The 23,691-nt window shown below is 38.9% G+C and overlaps 1 protein-coding gene across 1 annotated transcript in view; it reads left to right on the plus strand.

Moving 5' to 3' along the window:
* Positions 1 to 23,691, plus strand: part of EP300 (E1A binding protein p300) — a 59,718-nt gene continuing 36,027 nt past the window's right edge. Inside the window, exons 1-3 of the mRNA XM_005421865.2 lie at positions 1 to 406; positions 14,185 to 14,840; positions 23,543 to 23,691. The exon at positions 23,543 to 23,691 is cut by the window's right edge and continues 37 nt beyond it. Of these exons, the coding sequence (XP_005421922.1) occupies positions 313 to 406; positions 14,185 to 14,840; positions 23,543 to 23,691 (899 nt within the window). The 5' untranslated portion in view covers positions 1 to 312. The remainder of the gene's footprint in view (positions 407 to 14,184; positions 14,841 to 23,542) is intronic.

Raw genomic sequence — 23,691 nt, forward strand, 5'->3', positions numbered from 1 at the left:
TTTTTTTTTTTTTTTTTTGTGGCGGGGGCTTTACCTGCTCTTCCCATCTTCGTTCAGCCCTTTCGCCTGGGGGAAGAGGCCTCACCCCCGCCCGCCCCAGCTCCCACCTCTCCCAGCTTCTCCACTGCCGCCCTCCCAGAGCCCGAGGAGCAGAAAAAGGGGAACTTGGCCCCCTTCTCCGCCAGATCTTCCTCCTCGCTCTCGGCCTTATTGTTGTTCTTCAGCTGACTCGGGGCCCCAGAAGAACGTGAAGGTTTTGGGGTTCACCCCCCACCTTCTCTCTGCTCTGAGTGATTGTCTAAAAAATTAAAAATGGCCGAGAATGTGGTGGAGCCGGGCCCGCCTTCAGCCAAGCGGCCTAAACTCTCCTCACCGGCGCTCTCCGTGTCCGCCAGCGACGGCACAGGTCAGTCTCCGGGCCCCAGAGCCTCCCCGCTTCTCGGTACCGCAATTACTGCCCTTTTCTCCCCTCTTTTGCCTAAATCTCCTCCTCCCTTTTGCTGCTGTTAGCTCGAGCCTGCTCTTCTCCTTCCCGTCTGTTTCGCCTGTTCTCGCTCCGTTTGAAGCTATTTGCGTTAATGGCACAGGGAGGGTGTTCTGATGGTTTTGCCCTTCTGGTTTTTTGGAAGTGATTGAAGGCAAAGCTGTTCAGTTTATTGTGCTTTTGATCAGCTGCAGATAGGACTTAACAGTTCGTCATTCTCGTGTCTTTCACAATAGTAGCGATTACGAGCTCCTTGCTAAGCATAATGCCAGTTGCAGAAATACGAAGTAGTGCTAAAGACAATGCTTTTGTACACTTTATTGTGGAATTACGTGTACGAGTTTCTTGTTTTTGTATTTTATTTTGCATATACGGGATTCTTTTACAGCTTGTTTAGAAACGAGAGATTTTATTTCTCTGCTATTTTTCCTTTTTCCTTCTTATGTGCAGTCTGCTTATACGATTTACTTTTTACAATCCTCCGTTCTTCTTTCTGCAGAAGTGTATCAAAATACTCCTTTTCTGATTCAAATAGACCATCGGCTTTAGAAAAAACGGCTAAAACCAAAATCCAGATGCCACGCTTGTGGCATAAGGTTTATTGAGACTTTTGTATTCTTAGAGATGAAATTTTATTTCACCTTATTTGCATTAAGAATCAATATGGAGTGTAGTTAATCTTGCATCTCCTGTTTCTTTGCTGCGAGACCAAAATGTCTGAAATTCCCCTGTAGACTTAAGAGCTGTGAAGAGAAAAGGGGCTTCTCTTCAGTCCTGCAAAGGTCTTTGGTGATGCCGGGAAGGCAAGCTAGAGCATGGAAATTTTAGGTGTCCCAATCCCTAGCAAATATGAACTGGTTGTACTGGGAGGGGGGAGGAAGTAACAAAGGGCTGTTCAGCCTTTTAATGCTTTTTGCGAAGCAGGTGAGTATTTGGTGTCATTTTGCTATGAGAATACTCTGTTACCTGTCCCACAGGAGTTTCTTTGAACTCAGATCCTATTAATCTATGGGATATGGAGGAGGCCTCCTCCTGCCAGTCTGGTGAGTGGTGGCATTTCTGAAGGCACCAGTGCTCTTGTTCAATGCAGTTAACAACTGGCAAGAAAAGGGAAGAGTCGTTTTCTTGTTGTTGGTTTTTGGGGTCTTTGGTTTGGTTTTCTGTTCTGAAAAGCTCTTTGACGATTAACACCAGATTTTAATAACAGGTCTTTGAGCAGTGGATGTGATTCTATTTGGGATCATCTCCAAAATTTTCATTTTGCCTTTTCTGTTCTCAGCGAATGACGTTTTAGTTTTGAAAAGTTTGTGTGTGACTTTTAGTGCATATTAAATACAGCCAATGTTGTGTTGTTAGTGGAGGACATGACTCTTCCTAATATCAACAGGTCTCTAGTGAGAGAGTAGAAGAGGGTTGGAGAAGCTACTCTTTGGCTAGAACTAGTTGTTGCCTGTTTTTGTGCTAGATTTGGAAAACAGTGGTTAATTCAATAGTAACCATTTTAAATTTGCCTTGGAAGTGGTTATTTTACTCTGTTTAGAGAGGTGAAATAAAAATACTTTGTGAGAAAAGTTCTGGTACTTTCATATTTTTAAAGTTAAAGGCATGTTTTATTCAAATGAATGCACATCTAAGTTCAGACATTTGTGATCAAATAAAGGTTGGATAATTTGTGAATGTATTTCAGTTTAACAGGTGCAGACTCTCACAGAATACTTAGTTTTAGTTAACTTACTGGGCAGCTTTTTATCGTTTGTAAATGAACATGTTACAGTTTTGGTGAAACACTGGGGACTGGGCAGTTTCAGTACTTTTCAGTCAGTTTCAATTTTTCCCAAAGTGATTGGGACTGTCATCACCTGATAGCTGTGCTGAAGTTTATAGTGGTGCAAACACTTCATATATGCTCCATAAGACCTATTAAAGAGTTCTTAATCTTGTGACTTTTTTTTTTAATTGCCAAGTAATTACGGGACCGTTTTATTTTCTGTGTTTTTTAACATGACATATAATATCTATTTCTGTGAATAAAATCATTGGTTTTAGTAACCCTCAAAATACATTCATTGGTTCATTTTTTCACAGAAAAAAATGAACCAGTGAATGTATTTTGAGGGTTATATTTTTTCATTTGCTGCTTGAGACTGCAGTTTTTGTCATACTTCTGTTGTGGGAAACTGCTTTGAAGTTTACAAGTTTTTAAACTATCTGCTGGTTAAATTTGCTTTGAAATAGTGCAAGCAGCTGTCATGAAGTAAATTTCACTTATAGAATCTTCTATTGTCCCCACTCCTCAGGTAATTATAGGAAATAAGTAACATGGTACTTATGTACTTACTCAAGCACTCTTTTTAAAACTGTTAGATTCTCAGCACTATCAGAGAAGGAGAAATGCAGGACAGTGTTGATGAAACTTTTTGCAGCAGCTGTGCATAGTGCTGTTTTTGCTGCTAACTTTTTGATAAGTTTTTTTAATCTGAAACATTTTAGTTTGCTAGATATGTAAAAATGATGACTGACTCATGTTACATTATTCCCAAACTTGCAGATGTTTGAGTGTCTAACTCATGTTTTCACTGTAGACCTGGATGATACTCATATTCTGGGCCTGGAATGTACTAAACTCTAATGTTGATGGCTTTCTTCTGAAAAGAAGTAAGCAGAGATTGTTCTAATATGCTTGATTTATTGGCAGCAGCCAAATATAGCTGCATTTCCCACTTTTGTTGCAGTGCTTCATCTTCTGTCTTAAAAGTTATAGATGGGTCATGTGTTCCCTGCTTAGAATTTGCTTTGCCATGGAACATACTGTGTTAGTGTGCTTTTAAGTTGCTTTATTAATGCCAGTTCAACCTTAAGGATGCAAACTGAAATGTTTGTAGCGCAGCCTGTAACAGTAGTTTAGAACGTCTTGGTACTTTCAGCATCCTCTAATATGTTAGAATTTTTGAATGGTCTCACTTTTTCTTTAATGTTGTGTAGCTCTAGAATAATTTCAGAGACAGAACTGTATGGGATTCCCTTGAACTACACAGGTTTCCCTACAATTTTTTTTCTCCATTTCTCTATTTAAGTGTTAAATTTGTTGCAAAGAAGAATGATAATGATCTATGTATCTTGTCCGGGCCTTAAGTTTTCTGAGGGCCATTACAATTCGACAGTGGGGTCATTTTTTGGTGACAACAGTGATTTTGTTACACTTCAGTACCAGCACGGCTACACTGACAGAAGATGACACTGACTACATTGCCAATGTAGCACCTTTGCTCATCTTTCTTAATGGTAGCAACATTTTTGATATGTTGTACCTACTCTAGCAAGACTTTCTTAAACATTACCTTAGCAAACTGGTGCATATTAGTCCTCCTACTGGAACAGAATAACCAGAGTGCATCCTGAGGAATTCCCTCTTGGAGTAAAATGAGTGAAAGTTGTTCATAAAGATAGATTTTTAATTGGATGCTTTAAACCACTCGTTTTGGTATTGGGGGGGAGGTGTGTGTGTTTGAGAGGTGTCTTTTTATTTGTGGATCCCTCAACTTTACCTGCAGCAATGCAGGTGTGCTGAAATTGAAATTGCTATCTACAGATTTCTATGTGGTATATTCAGGGCAGGAGAGTTTAATTGTATTTTACACCGCCCCACATGCACTCCTCCTGCTGCTTAGAAAGAAGCAGTTTTCTGTGAACTGGGAAAGTGTTTTGGGCTCTGGATTCAGAACCGCTGTGTTTCTTCACAGAATAAAAGTGGAGTACGCCCCATGCTGCGGTGAGTTTGTATAGTATCACGTCTTTAGGCTGCTAGATCTGAAAGAAAGATTTTAGGTGCTTAGTGTTTCAGGCTTGCTGGGACACTGGAAGTCAGTTTTCTACAATTATTTGGCATGTGTGTTATATCAAAGAACAGAGAATGTATTTTGTGGTGTGTGCTTAACATCCTTCAGTTTCCTATATCCAAAAGTCACGTTTTTCTGTGCAATAGCACATCTTCCATCTCCCTCGAAGTATCCATCTTTTGTAAGAAACTTCTCTTCTGGACTGCTGCAGTTTTGACTGATACTCGTCTTTCATTCCTTCCGAATGGATCAGGATGTTTCTTTTCTCAAAATGAGTTCTATTAATCTTACCCCACTGCTCTTTTAAATTCTATTTTCTGAGAGCTGTGTGGTTTTTGCTGGTGTTTGTACATATTACATTTTAAACGATCAGCTTCTCATCAATCTGTTTTCTAGCTAACATTAAAGACCAAATGATTAGCTACATTTTAACTTAGAGCCATCAGTTAAATGTTTTCATCCCTTTTTCTTAAAAGCCATATTTCTTGCTGATTTTGCCGTAAAATGTCATTTGATTATACTGTAAGTCAAATATTGCAGTGGTGGATGCTTGTGTGGCAAAACTGAGTGTCTTTGCTGCGTAGCTAAACAGGCTCTCAAAATAACTCTATTAGGAATAAATATAATTTAAGAAAATTTAAGTCTGTGAGACTTCTTTAAAAAGTAAACCAATCATTCGTATAGTGCTTAGTGATTTTTTTTAAAGAAAAGCATGTGTACTTTTGTACCTTGTAAGTTCCAAACTGCTGTGTCTGTTCTTTGTGTCTTTCACCATGTAGACTCTGAGATTAGGTAGCTTTCTAACACTGCTCAGAAAAAGTACCTATTTAAAAAAAAAATAAGTACTCACTCCAACACGAGGACCATACATACCATGGTGTAAAACTGGGTGTCGAGCACGTACTGATAAAAAGCCTTTGAGACTGGAAAACCAGTTTACAATTGCAATTTAAAACTAGATTCACAAGTTTAATGTTGCAGGGAAAAACCTTTGTTTGGGAAAATCCTTAGGAATTTAAATCTTACATTAAAAAAAAAACCAACTAATTTTTCCATCTTGTTCCTCACAGTCCTGGAGTAAGGCTTGTCTTGAGTTCAGATTATTTGTCACTTGTGCATTTGTAGAAAACCAAATTTTATCTGGGAATGGTCTATCAGACTCTTCTAAATATATTAAATATACTAGACCCTATACTAGGTTTTTGTATATGTATTTGGGGAGTGTGGGTCTAATAAGATACTGGGGCTAAATACTGAACTTCTGGTGTAGGAGTTCTGGTTTTTTATACCTTTATAACTTGGAGCAAACCACTTTATTATTATCTTTCAATTGTGTGATTTAGTGTATATTTCCTGCATCTTCTCTGTAGGCTCTTTGATCATCTCCAGTGTGTCACCTCAGAGTCTTGCTTAGTAGGAACAGCCTTTCAGTGTTTGTTCCAACTGTGTGAAGACACTGCTTCACCCTTTCTCATCGCTTGATTTTGTGCTCCTTCTGAGAGGGTTTGCCCAAAAATCACTTAGATTTATTATTTGACAAATGAAGTAATTTTGCTGTGTAGATTTCACTGACAACTAAACAATGCACACCTGTCTCCAAGGATTTTGTTTTTCTGTCTTTACTTAAACTGTAGCAGCAGGCTGAAGTAAAATACATCTGTCTCTGCATATGGTGGTGTGCCTGATAAAAAAACTTCTGTGGCTGCCTTGAATTTGTAGAACTTTAAGTAGAACTTCAGCTAGGGCAGAGATCCTCCCCCTGCACAGTATCTGTCAACCTGTCATTCTCTTCCTAAATAGCAACAAGTTTTCTTTAAATGGACTAGCATATGAATGTGTTTAAAGGTCTCTTAAAAACTTGATGCACAGTATTTTCCTTCAAGCACTTATTTCTTCCAAATCTTTTTGAAGAAAATTAGCAGAAGGAGTGTTGAATTCTGATGGACTCAAACCACAGTAACTTGTTGCTCACTTGGTGCTGTTCCTGTAAACACACCTGACATCAGGCATGTCAAATTGAAGACCAGTCTAAGATTTTTAATAAAAAGTGCAAGTTAGGTACAGAACGTTGAAAAACAGGTTATTTTCTATTAATGGTCATTATGAGATAGGGCAGATAAAGATTTAGCTCTTCCCCATTTGATGGTGTGAAACACCTCAGTACTGCATCTTTTGCTGTATTCCCGTAAGAGATCTAAGGACAGGAGTTTTGAATGGTCTCTGCTTGCAGAATCAGGATTTGCTATTTCCTTCTTTGTAGGACTTCCAAATACCACTGAATAGACAATTTCTCTTGTTTTAAGAGAGATTGTAACATACTCCTACTGTTTTAATAGGTGAAAAGACACATATTTTCAGGGTTTTTTTCCTTCTTGGAATCCTAATAAAAAGTAGAAGTCCAGCAAAATGCTGCTGTGTGGCTTGCTCAGTACAAATTTTGCTGAAGGTAAACTGCCTTTTACATGTTACGGAGTGTAATTCTAGGAAATCTGGAGTATTACTGGTTTAAAATAATGAAGCCTCATCTGCTGACTTATGTTATTTTGTTTACTTGTATTTTATTTTGTACATAAATTCAGCATTGCTTTTTGCTTTTTACTCTGGAGTAGTGTTGAATGAACTCAGAAAAGTGACTTGACTTTTTGGTAATTGTATGTGCAGATTGCATAATTTCAAAGTCGTTGTTAACTTGACAATGAAATGAACTTTACTCTTTTCTTGAAACTGATTTGTAATTGCTTCTAAAATGAATCAGTGTGTTCTATGCACATATGGGTGTTCCCATTCTATCTGCATGTACCCAGTTTTTGTCCACCAGCTTCTCTAACTTTTTAGACCTGTGTGCATACACAGATGCCACTGGGAATAATGATACTAATTTAGAGACTTTGAACTCAAGTTAAAGGTAGCCCAGTGAAATTTATGCAACATGTTCACAAGGAAATTACTAATGGTGTGACTTCAGCATTTTGGAATTAAAGTATCAAAACTTCACCTACGTGGTTTATCAGTGATGGCAAGACTAGTGGCTTTGTATAACAGCATGAATAAACAGGTATATAAATAAAAATGTCTCTGAAATTCCTCTTTAAGTAATATTAAATCTTTAAAAATAACTTATTCCTGAATTTTGACCCGTCTTTTCCATATGATTACTCCACTTCTGTTTCCCTAGTGCAGTTACAGTTCTATATTCCAGACTCATAATCATTGCATTTTCACTATGGTTTTCAGTGGTTAACTCCTACTATCATCTGTATCTCTAAATACTGTTTTTTTGAAGAACTTTGAAAATGAAACTGAAAAGTTTGTTATAAATACAATTTTCTTCTGAAGCTCCAAAAACCATACATCAATCAGAGTCTATTAAAATAGGCATTTCAGTTGATATTAGTTTGGGAAAAGTATGACTTAGACTTGCAGGTTATTGAGACTTCACAAAACTGAGACTATTTTCCTTAAACAAAAGTTGATGTGTTTGATGCCAGTGTTTGAATAGGGCTTAGGATAGCTTAGAAAATGGGGGGAGTGAGGTCCTAATTTTCTGGACTTCAGTAGATATTGAATGATATGCTGTTGCTGCTTTAGAACGATTTTTTTGTTGTTGTTGTTCACACTTGTAAAATACTTACACTTATGCCTGGTTGTTGCAACTAATATTGAAATCATGTGCGTTCTGCATGAATTTGACTTTGATCAATAAATGTTTGATTGTTTTTAAAAATATTTGTGCAAGAAATTGTGTGCTACCATAGTGTGCTAACATATTTTGAACCTTCGTGTTTGCTGTTTTGCAGTCGTTTTGAATAAGGCTTTTTAATATGGTTTCTGTTTGTGTTGTTTACAGTCTTACCTCAAATTACAATGTTTCTTGATGTAGTGAAGAAAGTCAGGTCTTTCCTGGATTGGCAGGGAAGGAAAGTGGCAGTGCTTTCCCAGTCTCTTATGGGGAACAGAATTAATATTGAAGTCTGACCTGAAGGCTGTTACTCAAATAGTGAAATACAGAACACAAATTCTCAGTTGCTGCTGAGCAAGCAATCACCCTCCATGAGGGCTATACAGGGAGGGCTGTCTGAGGATTTTGGAAGAAGTAACTGAAATGATGACTCTAGACCTTGGTATCTTAGGCTGATGTGGATGTTTGACCCCTTCATTTTAAATCAACTTAGTAGATGAATTTAAATTAATTCTATGTTTTAAGTTAGAGCATTTTGGCAGAACTTGTGTTACCGTTGGGCAGTTGTGGCTTCATAGAGTATCTACATGAAAAGCTCCCTCTTTTAATGGATTAGATGGCCTGATCTCTGAAGTGTGGTATAGCACAGTTCCTACCAGGTTGGTGTTTCAACACCTTTTCTTTAGGCATGTGGGTTTTTGGCTGGGTTTTTTTGTGGGTTTTTTTTCTTCTTTCCTGATAAAACTGCCTGGACTCATCTAGCTTAATTTTCTGTCATTGTAGAGGCCTCGGGAATTGATGACTTTATTAGCACTTTGTTTCAAGTCTGTGCTCCACCTTTGCTTCTGCATTTTCATGGATACTTGAGGATTATCCTATGAGATTGTGTCTCCTTTTCTTGTCCTGCCTTTTTTTGGTTTTATGTTTTGAGTTCTGGCTTTGTTTTTTCTTTCTTTTTTGAGGGCATTTCAGACAGTGTGTTTTAGGGCCTGTAATGCTGGTGCTTAACTGCAAGCCTGAATGGCTGATTTCTCTGGAATACTGGTGGAATCTTCTGGGCACTTTCTCTGTTACATGTAGGCCCTGTTCAGTTATGGGTAGCTTTTGTATCCCCATGCAGGGAAGATACTGACCTCAGCACCTTATTGTTGTTCTTTGTCTGAAAGCACGGCAAAGGTGTTGTGTTTTCCATGTGGTCCAACATCATCTGTGGTTTCTGTCAACCCTGCCACATCCATGCTTTGTATTCAGTGTCCTGTATTAAGCCTTGTCTGCTTGTTTTGTTGTGAACCCAATGACTGTGATGTAAGTGGATCCACCAAGAGGTTGCTGGGCTTCAGAAACATTTGTGTAAAAAAGTGACTTTAGCAGCTTTCAAAGTTGGTGTGTCTCTGGAATATGATAAAGGGGAAACAGGGGCAGGAACTGTTGAGTTTCTTACCTCTGCTGTTCTGACAGGTAGGCTCAGGAGTCAGGAGCTGTCTGACCTATCTGCCCTGCAGGGTTCTTGAGGCAGTGCTGATCACACATGATGCTTTTCCTTCAGCTTCTACCAATTCTTCTCAAGACTGAATGCTCGAATGTCTTGAGTCTGAGGGCTCATTCCTGCGAGAATAAAGTGTTGCTATTTTGTAGCACATGGAGATGTTCCTAGAAAACCAGTATTGTTCACTGCAGCCTATTTGCTAGGATCAGATAGTTTCCATATAGACAGAAATTCCTTTTTTATTCTGAAAGGTGGGTAAAGGTCTGTTGTCTTAATCCAGAAATGAGAAAATAATGGGATCCTGACTGTAGGCTAGAAAGCATGTAAAAGAAACTTGTATGTCCCACCTGAACACGTGCTGATTTCCTTGCTAACTAGTTAATATTGATATATTTTCCCTGCTTTATAAACACTGTCATAAATTGCTGCCTTGCCTCCCTTGAGAGCTGTTGCATCGCTGGTGCTACCAGGTGCTCTTGCACTAAAACTAACTTGAAATAAATACTTTGTAGCTAATTTGAAAATTGATCACTTGATAAGACATTGAAGTCTTATTGACTTAAGGATTTTGATTGCACACTCTGCATATGTATTAGTTTAAAGTCCATTTTGGTGCCAGGTGGCTTTTCAGCCCAGGCTGGCAGTTTCCTTGCATGTTGCAGATCAGGCATTGTCAAAGGCAGACTTTTGGAAGTAGAATCCATAATCAAGAGTTCAGTCCATAGTATGCAATGCAGGTTAGTACACTGAAGTTGCTTTCTCACAGTTTAGAGCACAGTTCATACTGCTTAATCCAGTCTAACTGAACTGCCACTGATAGAGATGGACCTGTTCCTACTATCTTTTCTGGTTTTCTCACTACAGATCTAATGTAGCCAGGATAAGTTGTTGGAACATTTTGGTTTTTTTTCCTGAAGACTTGCTATGTGCTCAGTAGTGGTACAATTCCTAAAAGGAAATTATGATATGCTTTTGCATGTTGAGATGATCACAGATTAAGACTTTCAGATCTACTACTTAGATGTTGTTTTGAGGTTTTATTTGCCTCTTGGTTGGCAGCAGCAATCTATTCTGTATGTTCTTGTTACCTGTAGAAAGAAATACACCAATAATACCATAAACAGCATAGTGGGGAATCACTCTGTGCTGCTCTATTGAGATCAGCATTCAGGTCCACCACTGCCACTTTCTACCAGCGCATTACTGGATGGTTTTGGGCTTTAGGCCAGATACTGTCAGTTCTGTTACATCCCTATTTTTCTGTGTTAGGATCTCTAGAGATGATGAATCAGGTGGACAAACCATTGCAGGACTAATCTTCCTCCTCTGCCTTCCCACAAGCTTGATTTTGTTAGCGAGAAATCATTGTGCATATCCTTAATGAAACAGATTGCAAGAGTAGCAGTGAGCTCAGTGTACTGGAAAGTCAATCAGTTCTCTGCATACTTCTCACCATTCTCTTAAGCTATGCCTTTGTCTCTTGTGTGAGTATATATGATCTTGTTTTTACATGGTTGGTGAGCTGCCTGGCCCAGCCTTGACAGTCTTTGGCTTGATCATAGTTAGTACTCTCTATGGTGGCCTTTAGGGCACCAGTTCTGTGGAGAAGACTGAAATGGATTGCAACTGATACACAAGGTCCTATTTGTCTTTATGGTCATTTGAAGTTTTGTTTCAGTCCTGTATGAGAAAATTTCTGCCTCCCAGAAGTTGACTAGAAATGTAATTTTCATAGCTGACTGGATGATTGGAAGTTTTTTTTCCCCCTATATTTACTGGCTAAAGAAGACTTTGAAGGTTTATTTTTGGAAAAGACTTTTAAAAAAAGCAAACTCATACCAGAATATTGCATTCTTGGTAGTTACTACTTACAATTCTGGTTAATAGTGGACAGTATTCTTTTGCAATGAATTGTCTCTAGTATATACTCTAGGATTAAAAATCCTAGCAAGTTAGTTTTATGTGAAACTTTTGTATTGAATGTCTTAGTTGTTTTGATGTAAAGAACAAATACAATTAGGATTATTTCACAACCATTCAGGTTGGGGGTGGGTTTTGTTAATGTAGCTGGTGCTGTGTTGTGTTTTAAGGTATTAATAAAAAGAATTAATGCCACTTACAGTTTTTATGACATTTTTCTTCCCATTCACTGATGTCACAGAATGACCAGGCCAAGGAGCTCAGATGGCTTGTACCTGGATGCTCCAGTTAGTAATGGGCAGTAAACCTTAAAGCTGGAGTTATCTCCTCGTTTATGGGGAGGGAGAATTTAAGGAAGTGAGGTCTTCAGAGAAGCAGATTAATATTTTCTTGCGAGTCAAGATGACCAAATCTTTGTCTCTTCAAACAAGAATTGCACTGCCCCTCTGTGGTGTTACATCTGAAATCATCTATATGGGTCTTCCTGAGAAAATACTATGTGGTACTTTGAAAAACAAATCAGTTTTTCATATTCACTTTACAGTTGGTTTTGTGAAGGGCTTTATATGCAATGGTCTGAACACAAAAAAGATGAACCAAGGATTTTTGGTGTGGGACTTGCCCTGTAGTGGGAGTTGTTTGTTCAAGAGCAGAAATTCTTTGCCCGACTAGAAACAGTCAAAAACATGGGCTTTGGACTGTGTGGCTGCTGGTGAGAGATGTCTGGGCTGCCATGATGGTTATGTTGTAGGTACAGGCTTTGTACTGGGTCATGTTTTTGCCAGCCACTTAATTTTGTTTTCAGTTTTGTTTCCTCATCTTTGAGGACAACAGACTAAGTTGTGAGTTCCTGATTGTATCTTTTACTCCTTCCTCACTCATGGGCTCTTTGTCAGGTTATTAGCATTCAGGATGTAATGTTTCAACAATTGCTTGTTGTCCTAACAGGCTTCTTAAGGTGGCAATAGAAGCTGATTTAAGCTGTCATCAATTTTTTTTATTGCCTTTTCCATTTCCTTGATCTCTAATTTTAGGGTCTCTTCCACTAACTCTTCCCATGTTCACAGTAATGTAATTCTTAAGTTAAACACTGAGCATTGCAAGTTGGTTTTGGTTTCAGTTTTTTGTTTCGGGTTTTTTGTGGGGATAGGGGTGTGTGTGGTGTGTTTTTAGATGAATCTACTGACACCCAACATCAGGTTCATAATTTTAGATGAAAGAGAACTTGGACAAAGACTTACTCTTCTGATTGTACCTTCACTTTTGAATCTTCAGAAATACCAGTCATGCAAATGAATGATCAGTCCTTAGTGTGTCTGCAAAGCATAACTTCTAGCACAAGATATATGTTAATGAAAAATATGCTACCTCATTGTAATAGTTTAGAAGTTCTTTAATGGAAATTTTCTGTCTCTGGTGGTTTGTAGTAATGTAGAGTGTGTAAAAGGAGTGTTAAAATCCTTATTCTGGTGTACCTGCATTCTTGCCAATCTCATGCCATATTTTCAGAATTCTTAAGTCACAATCTTACCTGTGATAACAGTTGTCGAAACCCTGTTAGTCCAGGTGTTTGGCAATTTGTGTATAGTATCATGTGAAACATTTTAAACAGATCCATAATGCTGATGAACTTTTCTGACTTACATGCTGTTCAACTGTAGTCTTTTCCCACTAATATTTGGACTATTTGCATCTTGAGCTCCACCTTTTTTGGTCACTGCAGCCAAGGCTGCATTTGAGCTTTGCATTCCTCACCAGACACTCATTGTTGGTGAGAACAGCACACCAGCTCCTCTCTCATTTGGAGACAGAAGTTGTCATTAATGCATGTCAGAAACCATAAGCTTTCCAAGTTAGTTTGGGTTTAACTACCAGAGATTAAATAGACCAAGGTACCTTTTTTAGTGCGGGCATAAGAATTTATTCTCCTGAGCAAGTCAGTGTTGGGTACTATGTAGTATTCTTGTATCGATATATTCCAAGTAGCAATCTTTGGCCACTTAGTTACCTTGGGGATTGCTTTGCATGGGCTGTTGAGATGGGAATTTGTTTTTTTCATGGTAATGTTCTTCGCGGTTTTGTGGCAAGGACCCTCCAGGGGTACTTTGTTTTCTGACAGTATTTGTTGTGGGAAGATACTGGCTGTCCAGTGAAGTTCAATGAAATTTGGCAACGCAATGCTGGTAATGGCTGAATGTGGAAGAATAAAAAACCCAAAGAGCTACCCAAAAGAGAAACCAAAACAACCAACCAAACCAAATGCCAGAAAACTCAATTCAACATAAAACCCTATAGCCAAACCTCTATTTATTATTTAATAAGTAGTAAACATTTTAAAAGTTATATTGTTGTATTAATTATTGCTATTCCAAAAGCGACAAGTTTAGAAAAAAATTTAAAGACAGTGTTTTCCCAACAATCTGCTAATTATTTTTTGTAATTGCTCTTTAATTCCACTGGCTAACTCTGGGAGATTTCAGTATGTATTTTTCACTCCTCCCTTGTCAAAATTCTCAAGTTGAGTGATCATAGGCTTGAGATATCCAGTGACCTTTCAACACAAATTGTAAAAAGCTGAAGTGGAGTGGTTTTCTGTAGTTTAGACCTCGTAAAGTTTAAAATCACTTTTATCCTTTGCATTATATAGCTTTCAGTAACAACTGATAAGGGAATTTAGCTCAAATACAAAAAAATCAAGTTTTGCTGGAAATTAAAAAGTAGAAACTTCAAGATGCTATTAATTGCTCTGACCTCATACACAATCTGTTTTGTTTTTCAGATTTTGGATCACTCTTTGATCTGGAACATGACTTGCCAGATGAACTGATCAGCTCCACAGAACTTGGACTCACCAATGGTGGTGACATTAACCAGCTGCAGACCAGCCTTGGCCTGGCACAAGATGCTGCCTCTAAACACAAGCAGCTGTCTGAACTTCTACGGGCTGGTAGCTCCCCAAATCTCAATATGGGGGTCGGTGGCCCTGGCCAAGGCATGGCCAGTCAAGCCCAACAAAACAGTCCTGGAATGGGAATGTTAAATAGCATGGTGAAGAGCCCCATGGCACAGGCTGGGTTGACTTCTCCCAATATGGCGATGGGTGCAAGTGGGCCAAACCAGGGTCCTTCTGCTCAACCCACAGCAGCAATGATGCCAACAGTGAACAGCCCAGTGAACCAGCCTGGCATGGGAATGAACACAGGGATGAATGCTGGCATGAATCCTGGCATGTTGGCAGCAGGCAACGGACAGGGGATGATGCAGGGGCAAGTCATGAACGGTTCCATTGGAGCAGGCAGAGGAAGACCCAATATGCCCTACCCAAACCCAGGAATGGGCACTGGCAACTTGTTGGCTGAGACACTGCAACAAGGCACTCCACAGATGGGAGGGCAGGCTGGACTAAGAGGGCCACAGCCTGGAGCCATGAACAAGGTAAGACAAGCTAAACTTCATTACTTTTCCTCATTGTTGACTTTGTTTTGTAAAATTAATCTTTTGCACTCTGGATTCTATAGGAACTTTTCTTTAAGAATCCTGTATGATAGATTAAATAGTTTATATGCTGCTAAAGGGGAATTTGTGATGGTCATAGGAAGCAAAAATTGAATCTTGCACAACAAGCAAGACTATGACTAGATTAAAAAGCCTATTTTGGAAATCTTGTGGCAGTACAGATTATCCATTACACTAAAAAGTAACTTGATTTAATTGTATTCTGTTTTATGCTTTCTCTGCAACTGTATTTTTCCATCTAATGTGATGCTGGTATTGCAAGTGTGATGGGAATCCATCAGGACCTTTTAGGTGCTGTGGTGCTTTTTTCTGTATGACAGTTAATGCAAATATTGGTTGTCTGAGATCAACTGAGTGTTTGTGCTGTAGCAGATGCTGAGAGCCGCACACAGGTTTGAGTTGACTGCTCTCTCACTGTGTGTGCTGGGTATTTGAGTTAATGGTGGAGAATGAACGCTTGTGTAGATGTCTGAAGACAATGTTGGGTTGTTAAAACTGTTAATCTGACTCAGTTCTAGTTTTAGAGTTTGCCGTGGCTTTGTCTATTGGAGAGTAAACCAGAAAGCTTAAAAAAATTATTTTTAATATTGAGTGGGAAATAAATGTGCTTTTGTAATCCAGGAGGTTGGAAAAAAGTTGTCATAAGTCACCAAAAAGATGAGAGGAGACCTACTGGTTCGACTAAGGATAAAAGGATGTCTTTAATTTTTGTTGCGCACAATTAGCCAGCTTAGAGTAGGAGCCACTTGAATATTCTTCATTTTTTTAATGTTTTGATCAAAAGCCTAGAAAATACTTCGGTATTTTAGTTCACTTTAAGTGAGTATTTTGTGTTTCTTGGCTACTGAGAGTTTTTTTAAGATGCTTTGCAATACCTAAATCTATCTCTGAATGCCTAAAGTCAATCCACTTGGAGGACTTGGAATGATAAGTAACAGTCTATAAAAGTATTTGAAGCATTCATAAAAAATATGCTGTGTATTAATGGTTTTGTCATGCTTTAATATATTAAGTGAAATTATTTTTGTGTTTTGTGAACATTAATTACGAAATTCTTTGGTCTTAAGCTCAGTGTGCTAACTTCTGGGGGGGTGTGTGTTCATATATATATATTTGTATATATATATATTTGTGTATATATACATGTATATATGTATATATATGTTTGTTAAGTAATGAGTTGATTCCATGGTCTGGTCATTTCAGATATTTTTGCCTGATAGGAAAATTGATAGAAAGCTTGATTAATTACTACTGTAGAAAATTTATGTGCAGTTTACAGTGGTAAGAGGTATGTAGCTGCTTGAAGTATTCTTGCATTGGAATTACATAACACCTCATTCATTATTCCTTGGCTGTAAAAAAAAAAAAATCTTCAGAAAGCTGTCTTCAGAGGTCAAAAATCGATGTATTGAGTCTTTGGATAGAATGCAACTTCATCCTTACTTATCAGCGCTAAAGTAGAGTTATGCACTATAATAAACTCATTTGTCTAAAAGTAAAGAAAGGACATAAAATCAAGCTTTTGACCTATTTAGTCTAAAATTAAATTGTCTCCTTTCTTTACTTAAATTCCAAAAGTTCCGTACATGTAAATTAAGAACACCTTATGCTTTTGAGAATATTCAGACCAAATACACAATAACTTCTGGATTTCGTTCATAGTCCCAGACTGCTTAAAAATACTTGAGGTTCTTTAATTGCTGATAGAACAATCTTGAGGCTTTTTGTGTTAAGTATAGTGGATATAGTCCTCATAAGGGAGTTGAAACTGTCGGATGAGAGAGAACAGTCTGAAATGGAGGCTGAAATTCCGGAATGTCTTCAATTGGTTTGGTTGTTGGCAGGGAGCCTGTGTTTCACTTCATACAGTAGACTTAGCGAAGTCTGACAACAGTAATGTCTGACCATTTTATTTCCCCACCCACCTGCTTTTGGGTTTTCCCACCTACAAATCTTCAATAAGTAGATGAAAACAGAGGACCTTAAGCAGTTGTTTTTAAAAGCCAGTTTTTCTAATTGGTAAATTTAGTAGCGTGTTGCTGTTAAAGTGGGAGTTGGTGTAATAACTTCTGTAGGTTTCCTTCATTGCTGCAAAAAATGCACATTATCCAGAAGCTCTCCTTCAGTAGGAAGAAAAAAAAAATCAGATGAGATGCTTTGGTTATGATTGTTCAACTTCATCATGTTAGCTTGCCAAAGGCAGCCCCTTTAGGTAATGGGAGGGTTGATTCAGAGAGTTCTCTCTCAGTGAAATGGACGTGTTTTGTGCAATGCTTTGTAGGGAATAGCTTAGGTTTCCTGTGACATTGAGTAATTGGGAGGGAGAATGTTATGCTCTTCTAACAGCAAAGATTAACTCTAAGGGGCTAGTCGGTTTGGAAAGTGAAATTGGTTATGTTTCTGCTTTGTTCTGTTATCCTGCGGAGTTACTGAAGTTTTCGTCCTCTCTTCCCAAAACATTGACTAGAAATAGAGTGGAACACTTGATTTGCTTGTTATCTATGTACTTCCGACCTTCTCTAGTCGTGCATGTTACTTTTAGCAATTGAAATCCCAAATGCCTCTGTAAATTATTTCTGTTCATAAATTTGTTCTGTCACAATCTGATGCTTCCATCCTGTAGTTTTCTGTCCTGATGGTAGCAGTCACCCACTTATGAAGAAGCAGTTCTGTCAGGATGCTGTCTCTGTGCCAGTTGCATGACAGGCTGTGTGGAGAAACTAAACCTGACTGAAATTGAAACTCAGGTGGTCATTAAAAAAAGAATTAATTTGAATTGTTTTTCGGGTCCAGTTTATACTCATCGTTTGGAAGGCTAGTATCCCTATATTAGGGAGGGGATTTTTTTAAAGGAGTTGATCTTGCCTGTCAGAGGAGGGTGTGAATCCTACTTTGGTGACAGTACAGACGTAAAAACGCCTGTGAAAGTCTGCCCTGAAAGGAAGTGTTGGGAGTTTGGAGGGAAAGGAATTGTGACAAGTTTTGTGTTCTTGAATAGTTTTTTGTTTTCTATGTGCTTGGTTTTGTGCAAGTTAAGAGGATAACAGGCGTGCCTTTTACTCTTGAAGTAGTGTTTTGGAAATTGTTTGTAATGCTTGGGTTCTGTCATGATTGAAGTATTTTTCATGCGTTTTACTTCACTAGATAGTTTTACAGCTTTGATTTAAATGTAAACAGGTAACTTATTACAAAGCTTGAATTGCTAAAAGCTGATTCATGTTTCTGGTTTTGAACCATTCTTCATTTGGAATTTTATCTAGTTAAAACCTTTGTTTTGTTCTTCCATGGGGTTCTGTTGAGAGTGCCCCATCAGGGTCTTACCTGTCCAGCCTCATAGGAGGAAAAGAGGGTATTTTGTGTGTAGGTTGCTCTAGGCATTTCTGTCATAGCAGTGCTCTACCAAAGAGTGAGAGACCTGACCTTCAGGTCACTTATGTTTCCTGTCTGATTCAAGAAGTGTTCCCTTACTCCACTGATGCAGTGGATGTGTAGGCAGTTCAGATTAGTAAGGGCATTCCTACTACCTCTGCTATGTGAGCATTTCACTTGAAACATTTAGTTCCAGTAGTAATTCTTTGTCACTTGGTTTACACTTTCAGTAAGTGCAAAGCTCTCTGCTACTATTGGCTTTATCAGTTTAACCTCTGTGAAGAAGATTCAATGGCAATATTTTACAAAGACAAACATAATTTGTCAGAATCTCTTTAACTTCCTCTAAGTAGAACAATAAGAAGTTTCATAATGATAAATTTCTGTTCAAATTTGAAGAGATTGAAGATGTCACTGTCAAATTGTGAAATTAGATTAAGAAAATAAAAGCATCATATATTTCTTAGTGTTAGAATGTTCAGTCTCTAATTTTAGATAGGTGGTCAGTGTTCTTGGTTGGCTTTCTGTTTTTCAGTAGCTATTTGATTCACCAGGTAGTTGTATCCATACTGTTCAGTCTGTGACTGAGCATACCATATGATCAAGTACATTAATCCATTCAAAGGGTCGTGTGAGTTCCAGTCCTTCCCTTTCTCTTCTTTGGTAAACTAAGGTGGAAAAAAAAGAATAATTACTCTCTTTATACCAGAGTAAGAGAGGGATGTTTGTTTATGAGGGAAAAATGAAGCAGTGAGTCTAAGTTTCTGGAGTGGCATGGGGAGTTTCTTGCAGAAATAGCAGCGGCATAATGATGGTGTCTTGAAATAGGCATCTTAAAATACTATGCAGTTAAGTGCAAAGAAAAATAATCAATAACAGTCCTCGGAAAGAATGCAGCAGACACCACTGGCAAAATGTAATTTGGGTATGCTTGAGTTCAGTAATGCTCTACCAGTCAGTAGAATGGCACTAGGAAGTGTTGTACAGTAAATTCTTGTTTTTAAAGACCTAGCTGGAATTCTTAAACTGAATTTCCTGTTTGGGCAGAGTTAATTAACTTTCACTTGTGAACTTGTGGATATGGAAAGATACTAGATATCGTCAGTATAGCCTTAAACTAGACCATGCACTGCAGTTTCCCTGGTAGAGACAGACGTAGTTGATACTGTGAATTCTGGATTCTTTGAAAGAATGTTACTAAAACTTAGTTCTGTTTGTTTACTTCTCCATGCTTATAGTTATCTTTGCAAATCTTAAAGCTGGTCACAGTTCAATACTAATGCTGATATCTAGCTGTCTTTCAAATATTAGAGTGTTGATGCAGTTGTTCTTACAGAGAAACAGTAGAATATTTGCAATGTCTGTGTCCATACTTATATAGCTACTTATATAGCAGGTATTCCTTTTCAACTTGTGTTCTTTGCTATTAACAGTGAAACTAGAAGCAGAGTTAGTCACTTGACCTTCTTCTGAACTGAAGATGCATGCGTTTCATGGCATTAGAATAAAACCTTGGGGAATTTCCTCTGCTTTTGTAGTTACTCCTCTTAGATGGGGGGAGTACCTGAACAGCCCTGTCTGATGCTACTTGTGAACTAGAATGTTTCCTGAACTCATGTCATCCATGGTGAGAGATACACACTTTTCACCATTTTGGTATTGACAGCCCCTGCTTCCCCTGGATGCAGAAAAGTCGTTTTCTATTGTGTGTGTAAAAGGTAGAATCATTTGAGATGACCTTTGCTTTCTATTTTCATCATGTTATGATCTTCCTTGTTTTCCTCTTCTTTACTGTGAATTGGACTTGTGTCTGTTCTTCCTTCCCAAGCGCTTGCATATGTGATGAAATTAAGTGGAAGCTGTGAGGTGAAGAGAGGAAGAAAAACTTTAGATGAATATGAAGAGAAGTAGGAAAGGCAGTGAAAGAAAGTGGTGGCCAGGAAGAGTAAGTACAGGCTGTACTTGCTGATTTGTAGCTATGACTAAGCCATGTATGTTTTTGCATTGTATTGCAGATGAATCTTTGTACTTCTCTTATGCAGTGGTACTAACACCACCTTTCTTCCTTCCTTTGGCTGGTTCTTGTGCACTTGTTTATCTGTCCCCTCCCAAAGAACATTAATGTGCTGATGAACCGTGTGTCCATCTTTCTGGTTGTTGCCTACTGATACAATTATACAGGATTTTTATCTTCCTTCTGTAGTCATCAGGCCATACATTTCTTCCTGTTAAATGTTTTCTTTTATTCATGTTTCGCAACATGGCACAGCAAATAACATGAGCATGTGCCTTCTTCTTGTGCAGGCTCACAAGGCCACCTTGTGCAGGTGGAGAATCCCCCAAATGATGTTTCTCTTGACTCAGTCTAGGGTTGCATGCAGGTGGTTGGTGTCAGGTTAGTCTGTGATGGCAGAACTGGGGAGCTTTGCTGTGAGGTTCACCTGAGGATCTGGCAGATGTCAGTCTCACCTGGATCAAGTAATGGCTGCTGATTTGTTCAGGGAGACCTTGAGGAATTTGGTTTTTACCATTTTAAGTGTTGCTTGAGTGTCTGGCTTTGAGTCAGTTTGGTGTGCTTGCCTGTCAACCTGGCCTGAGCTCCTCAGGTCTTTGCCTCTCCTGTAACATGAAATGGGAAAGTATTATCCCTGTACGGAGCAGCTAGGCTGAGCTGAGCGTGTGGTGTTCCTCTGCCAGGTCCCTTGGCAGAGCAGGGTGGAGGGGAGCCCTGTTTCTGCCATGGAGAGAGCCTTGTTGGAGGGGCCTGGTCTTGCACCCAAACAGTGCCAGTGGCTGATGCTTGAGAAAGCATCAGAGATCCTTGTGCTAAGCCAACTTGATGAGTAATTTGAAAAAGTCAGCAGCTTCACATAAAGCTTATGTTCAGCTTTGTTGCAAATATAAATGTTGATTGGCTTGGTGAAACCTCATCTGTGAGTTTCATTAGAAAGTTGTTTTGGGTGACATAGCAAAAGTGTCCTTCTTAAGTCTAGGTTTGAGTTTCTTACCCTGCAGTCAGGACAGAGCTGGCTCACAAGGCCACAGTTTTTCTGAACCCTTTGAAATTAGTGTGTGAAGTCTCCAGTTGTCTGAGTTGGGTGTCTTGATTTCTCCCTGTGACACCAAGTCGTGAAAATGTGCCTTCAGCCTTTAATTCTGAATGTTTAGTTTGTGTTTTGTTTTTTAAGGCTGATAGCAGCATAAGTTGCAGAAGTCAAATGGGGCTGGTGATAGTAATAGCCAGCTTGGTGTACAGCTGTACACCAGTACAGCTTTGGTGTGCTCTCAGATGTCAACTGACTTTGGGAGCTGTGATTGTTAATGAACTTGAAAGCTTTGCTCAGAAATTGATGGTTTTGGGGATGTCCTTGCTTTCAAAACTCTCTCTGGAGTTCTGAGAGTCCCTCAAAGGGATAAGGCTATCTTACAGGCAAACACAGCTTGTTTTCTTAAGGCACTAATTCTCACTGTCAGGCCTTCACTAAGCCTTGAAAACCTGCTCGTCAGTTTGAGGCGGCAGTGACGATGGGGGATATTTCTCAAAGTGTGTTTGCTGACTCCTTATGCTTTTCTTCTCCCTTTGCCTTCATCTTAACTTGCACATAAGATCTTACTAGTCTGAGGGAGAAGAAGGAAGCTTTGGGTCTTACCTGTCCTGGTTTTGGCAGCAGCTGCTTCATTGGTCACCAGATGTATTCATTGTGGTCGAGACATGGCAGTGGGAAGGAAGGCTTTTAGTTCTGCTTGATCATTACATAGTTTGTTTTTCTGCCATGTGTAGAGATTCTTTTCATTGCTCTCTAATGAATTACTGCTGTGTGATTATGGTTATTGCTTATGTGTGGAGGAGGGGGGCTGTCCTCAAGTGAATTCACTTGTGCATATCAGATGTCTGAAGTGGCAGGTTCTTTAGTGGGTTTTGTATTCCTTTTCCTGTAGCTTGAGTTTGATCCTGCCTTATTTTGTAAATGCAAACTGAAGGCTATTATGATGGATTGAAGGTTGTTACAGCCTGAAAAAGAAGTGTGACTAATTGCAGGTAATCTCAGAGCATGTTGGTTACTTCTAGTGCAGGTTGAAGAAGCTTGGTGAGAGAAACAAGGTGTTTCTGCTCGGGGAGGATGCTTTGAGAATAAATGTAGAAGTGATTAGAAACGGGCCTACCATGGAGTTATGTTCTTCTTTGATTGCAGAAAAATGCTTTCAATCAATGAGCATCAAGGAGACTGGACATTGTCTAGTCAAATGCTAATGTGAATTGAAGCAACAGCTCTTTAAAGTATTTTTGTGCCATTGTTTTTGAGTTATGGCTCCTTGAAGATCCTGCCTGAGTAATAGTGAGAACTTGGTAATCTTAAGAAAAATCTCCCATTTTTCTGGTCCTCTATGTCTAGTTTTTTTGGTCCTGGAAGGCCAAATTTCTCATGGAAAATAAATGGGGATGCAAGGAATGGGAAAAAAATGTCAAATGACAAACAACTTTATTGGCAAGATTGCTTCTTGTCCTTTAGGTTCTGGGTGTTCCAAGACAACAAATGATATATTCTGGTGTACTAGAACTGTTGAATATGCATATGGCTTGTATGAAACATGAATCTTTCCCCTGTGGGTGAATGGTTCAGTAGATTTGTTTTGTTTGCAGAATTTCTACCTGTCCTCTCTTTTGACCTCTAGTACTGCAAATGAATTGGTGACTGTGAGGTGCTACCTATGACTGTGGTGTGTTCTTAAATTGAAAATGTGTGTGTACTGATAATGCACACATGCATTGTTATGCCTGTCTGGAGACAAGCTGTGGGAGTGCTAGCAGTTGGATAGAATGTTTTTGGGATAAACTGTGCTGATATGAATGAAGATGGTATTTGTCTCCATTTGGAGTGCACAACTGCAGGGAGGAGAGCTCAAGTCTGGAAGAATTATGTAGTCCATTCTACAAATTTGCGAAATTGTAGAATTCACAAAGGTGAAATGAGAAATCTGTTGAAAGTAATTTTGTAAAGAAATAATCAGGCCACTTCCATCCAGTCAGATCTCAAAGGTTGTGAAGTTGACTTTGTTGTGTTTACAGGAACTGTCTAGTTGAGAAGGTAATGTTGTGTGATGGGTAACTCTGTGAACATGCAGGAGCAGTGTTGCATTGCAGCCAGCTCATGGCTGTGATCACTCTTGTTTCTCTGAAGTATAAATTTGCCTTATACATTGAGAACTTAAACTGTCTTACTTGAACACCTTACCATTTTAATTCCTAGATGGGAATGATGAGCAATCCCAGCCCTTATGGTCAGCCATATAGTCAAAATACTGGGCAGCAGATTGGAGCCAGTGGACTTGGCCCTCAGATGCAGAATAAAGCTGGACTGCAGAATAGCTTACCACAGTTTCCAATGGACAAGAAGCC

This window comes from Geospiza fortis, unplaced genomic scaffold (genome assembly GCF_000277835.1).
Source record: "Geospiza fortis unplaced genomic scaffold, GeoFor_1.0 scaffold173, whole genome shotgun sequence".
NCBI lineage: Eukaryota > Metazoa > Chordata > Aves > Passeriformes > Thraupidae > Geospiza > Geospiza fortis.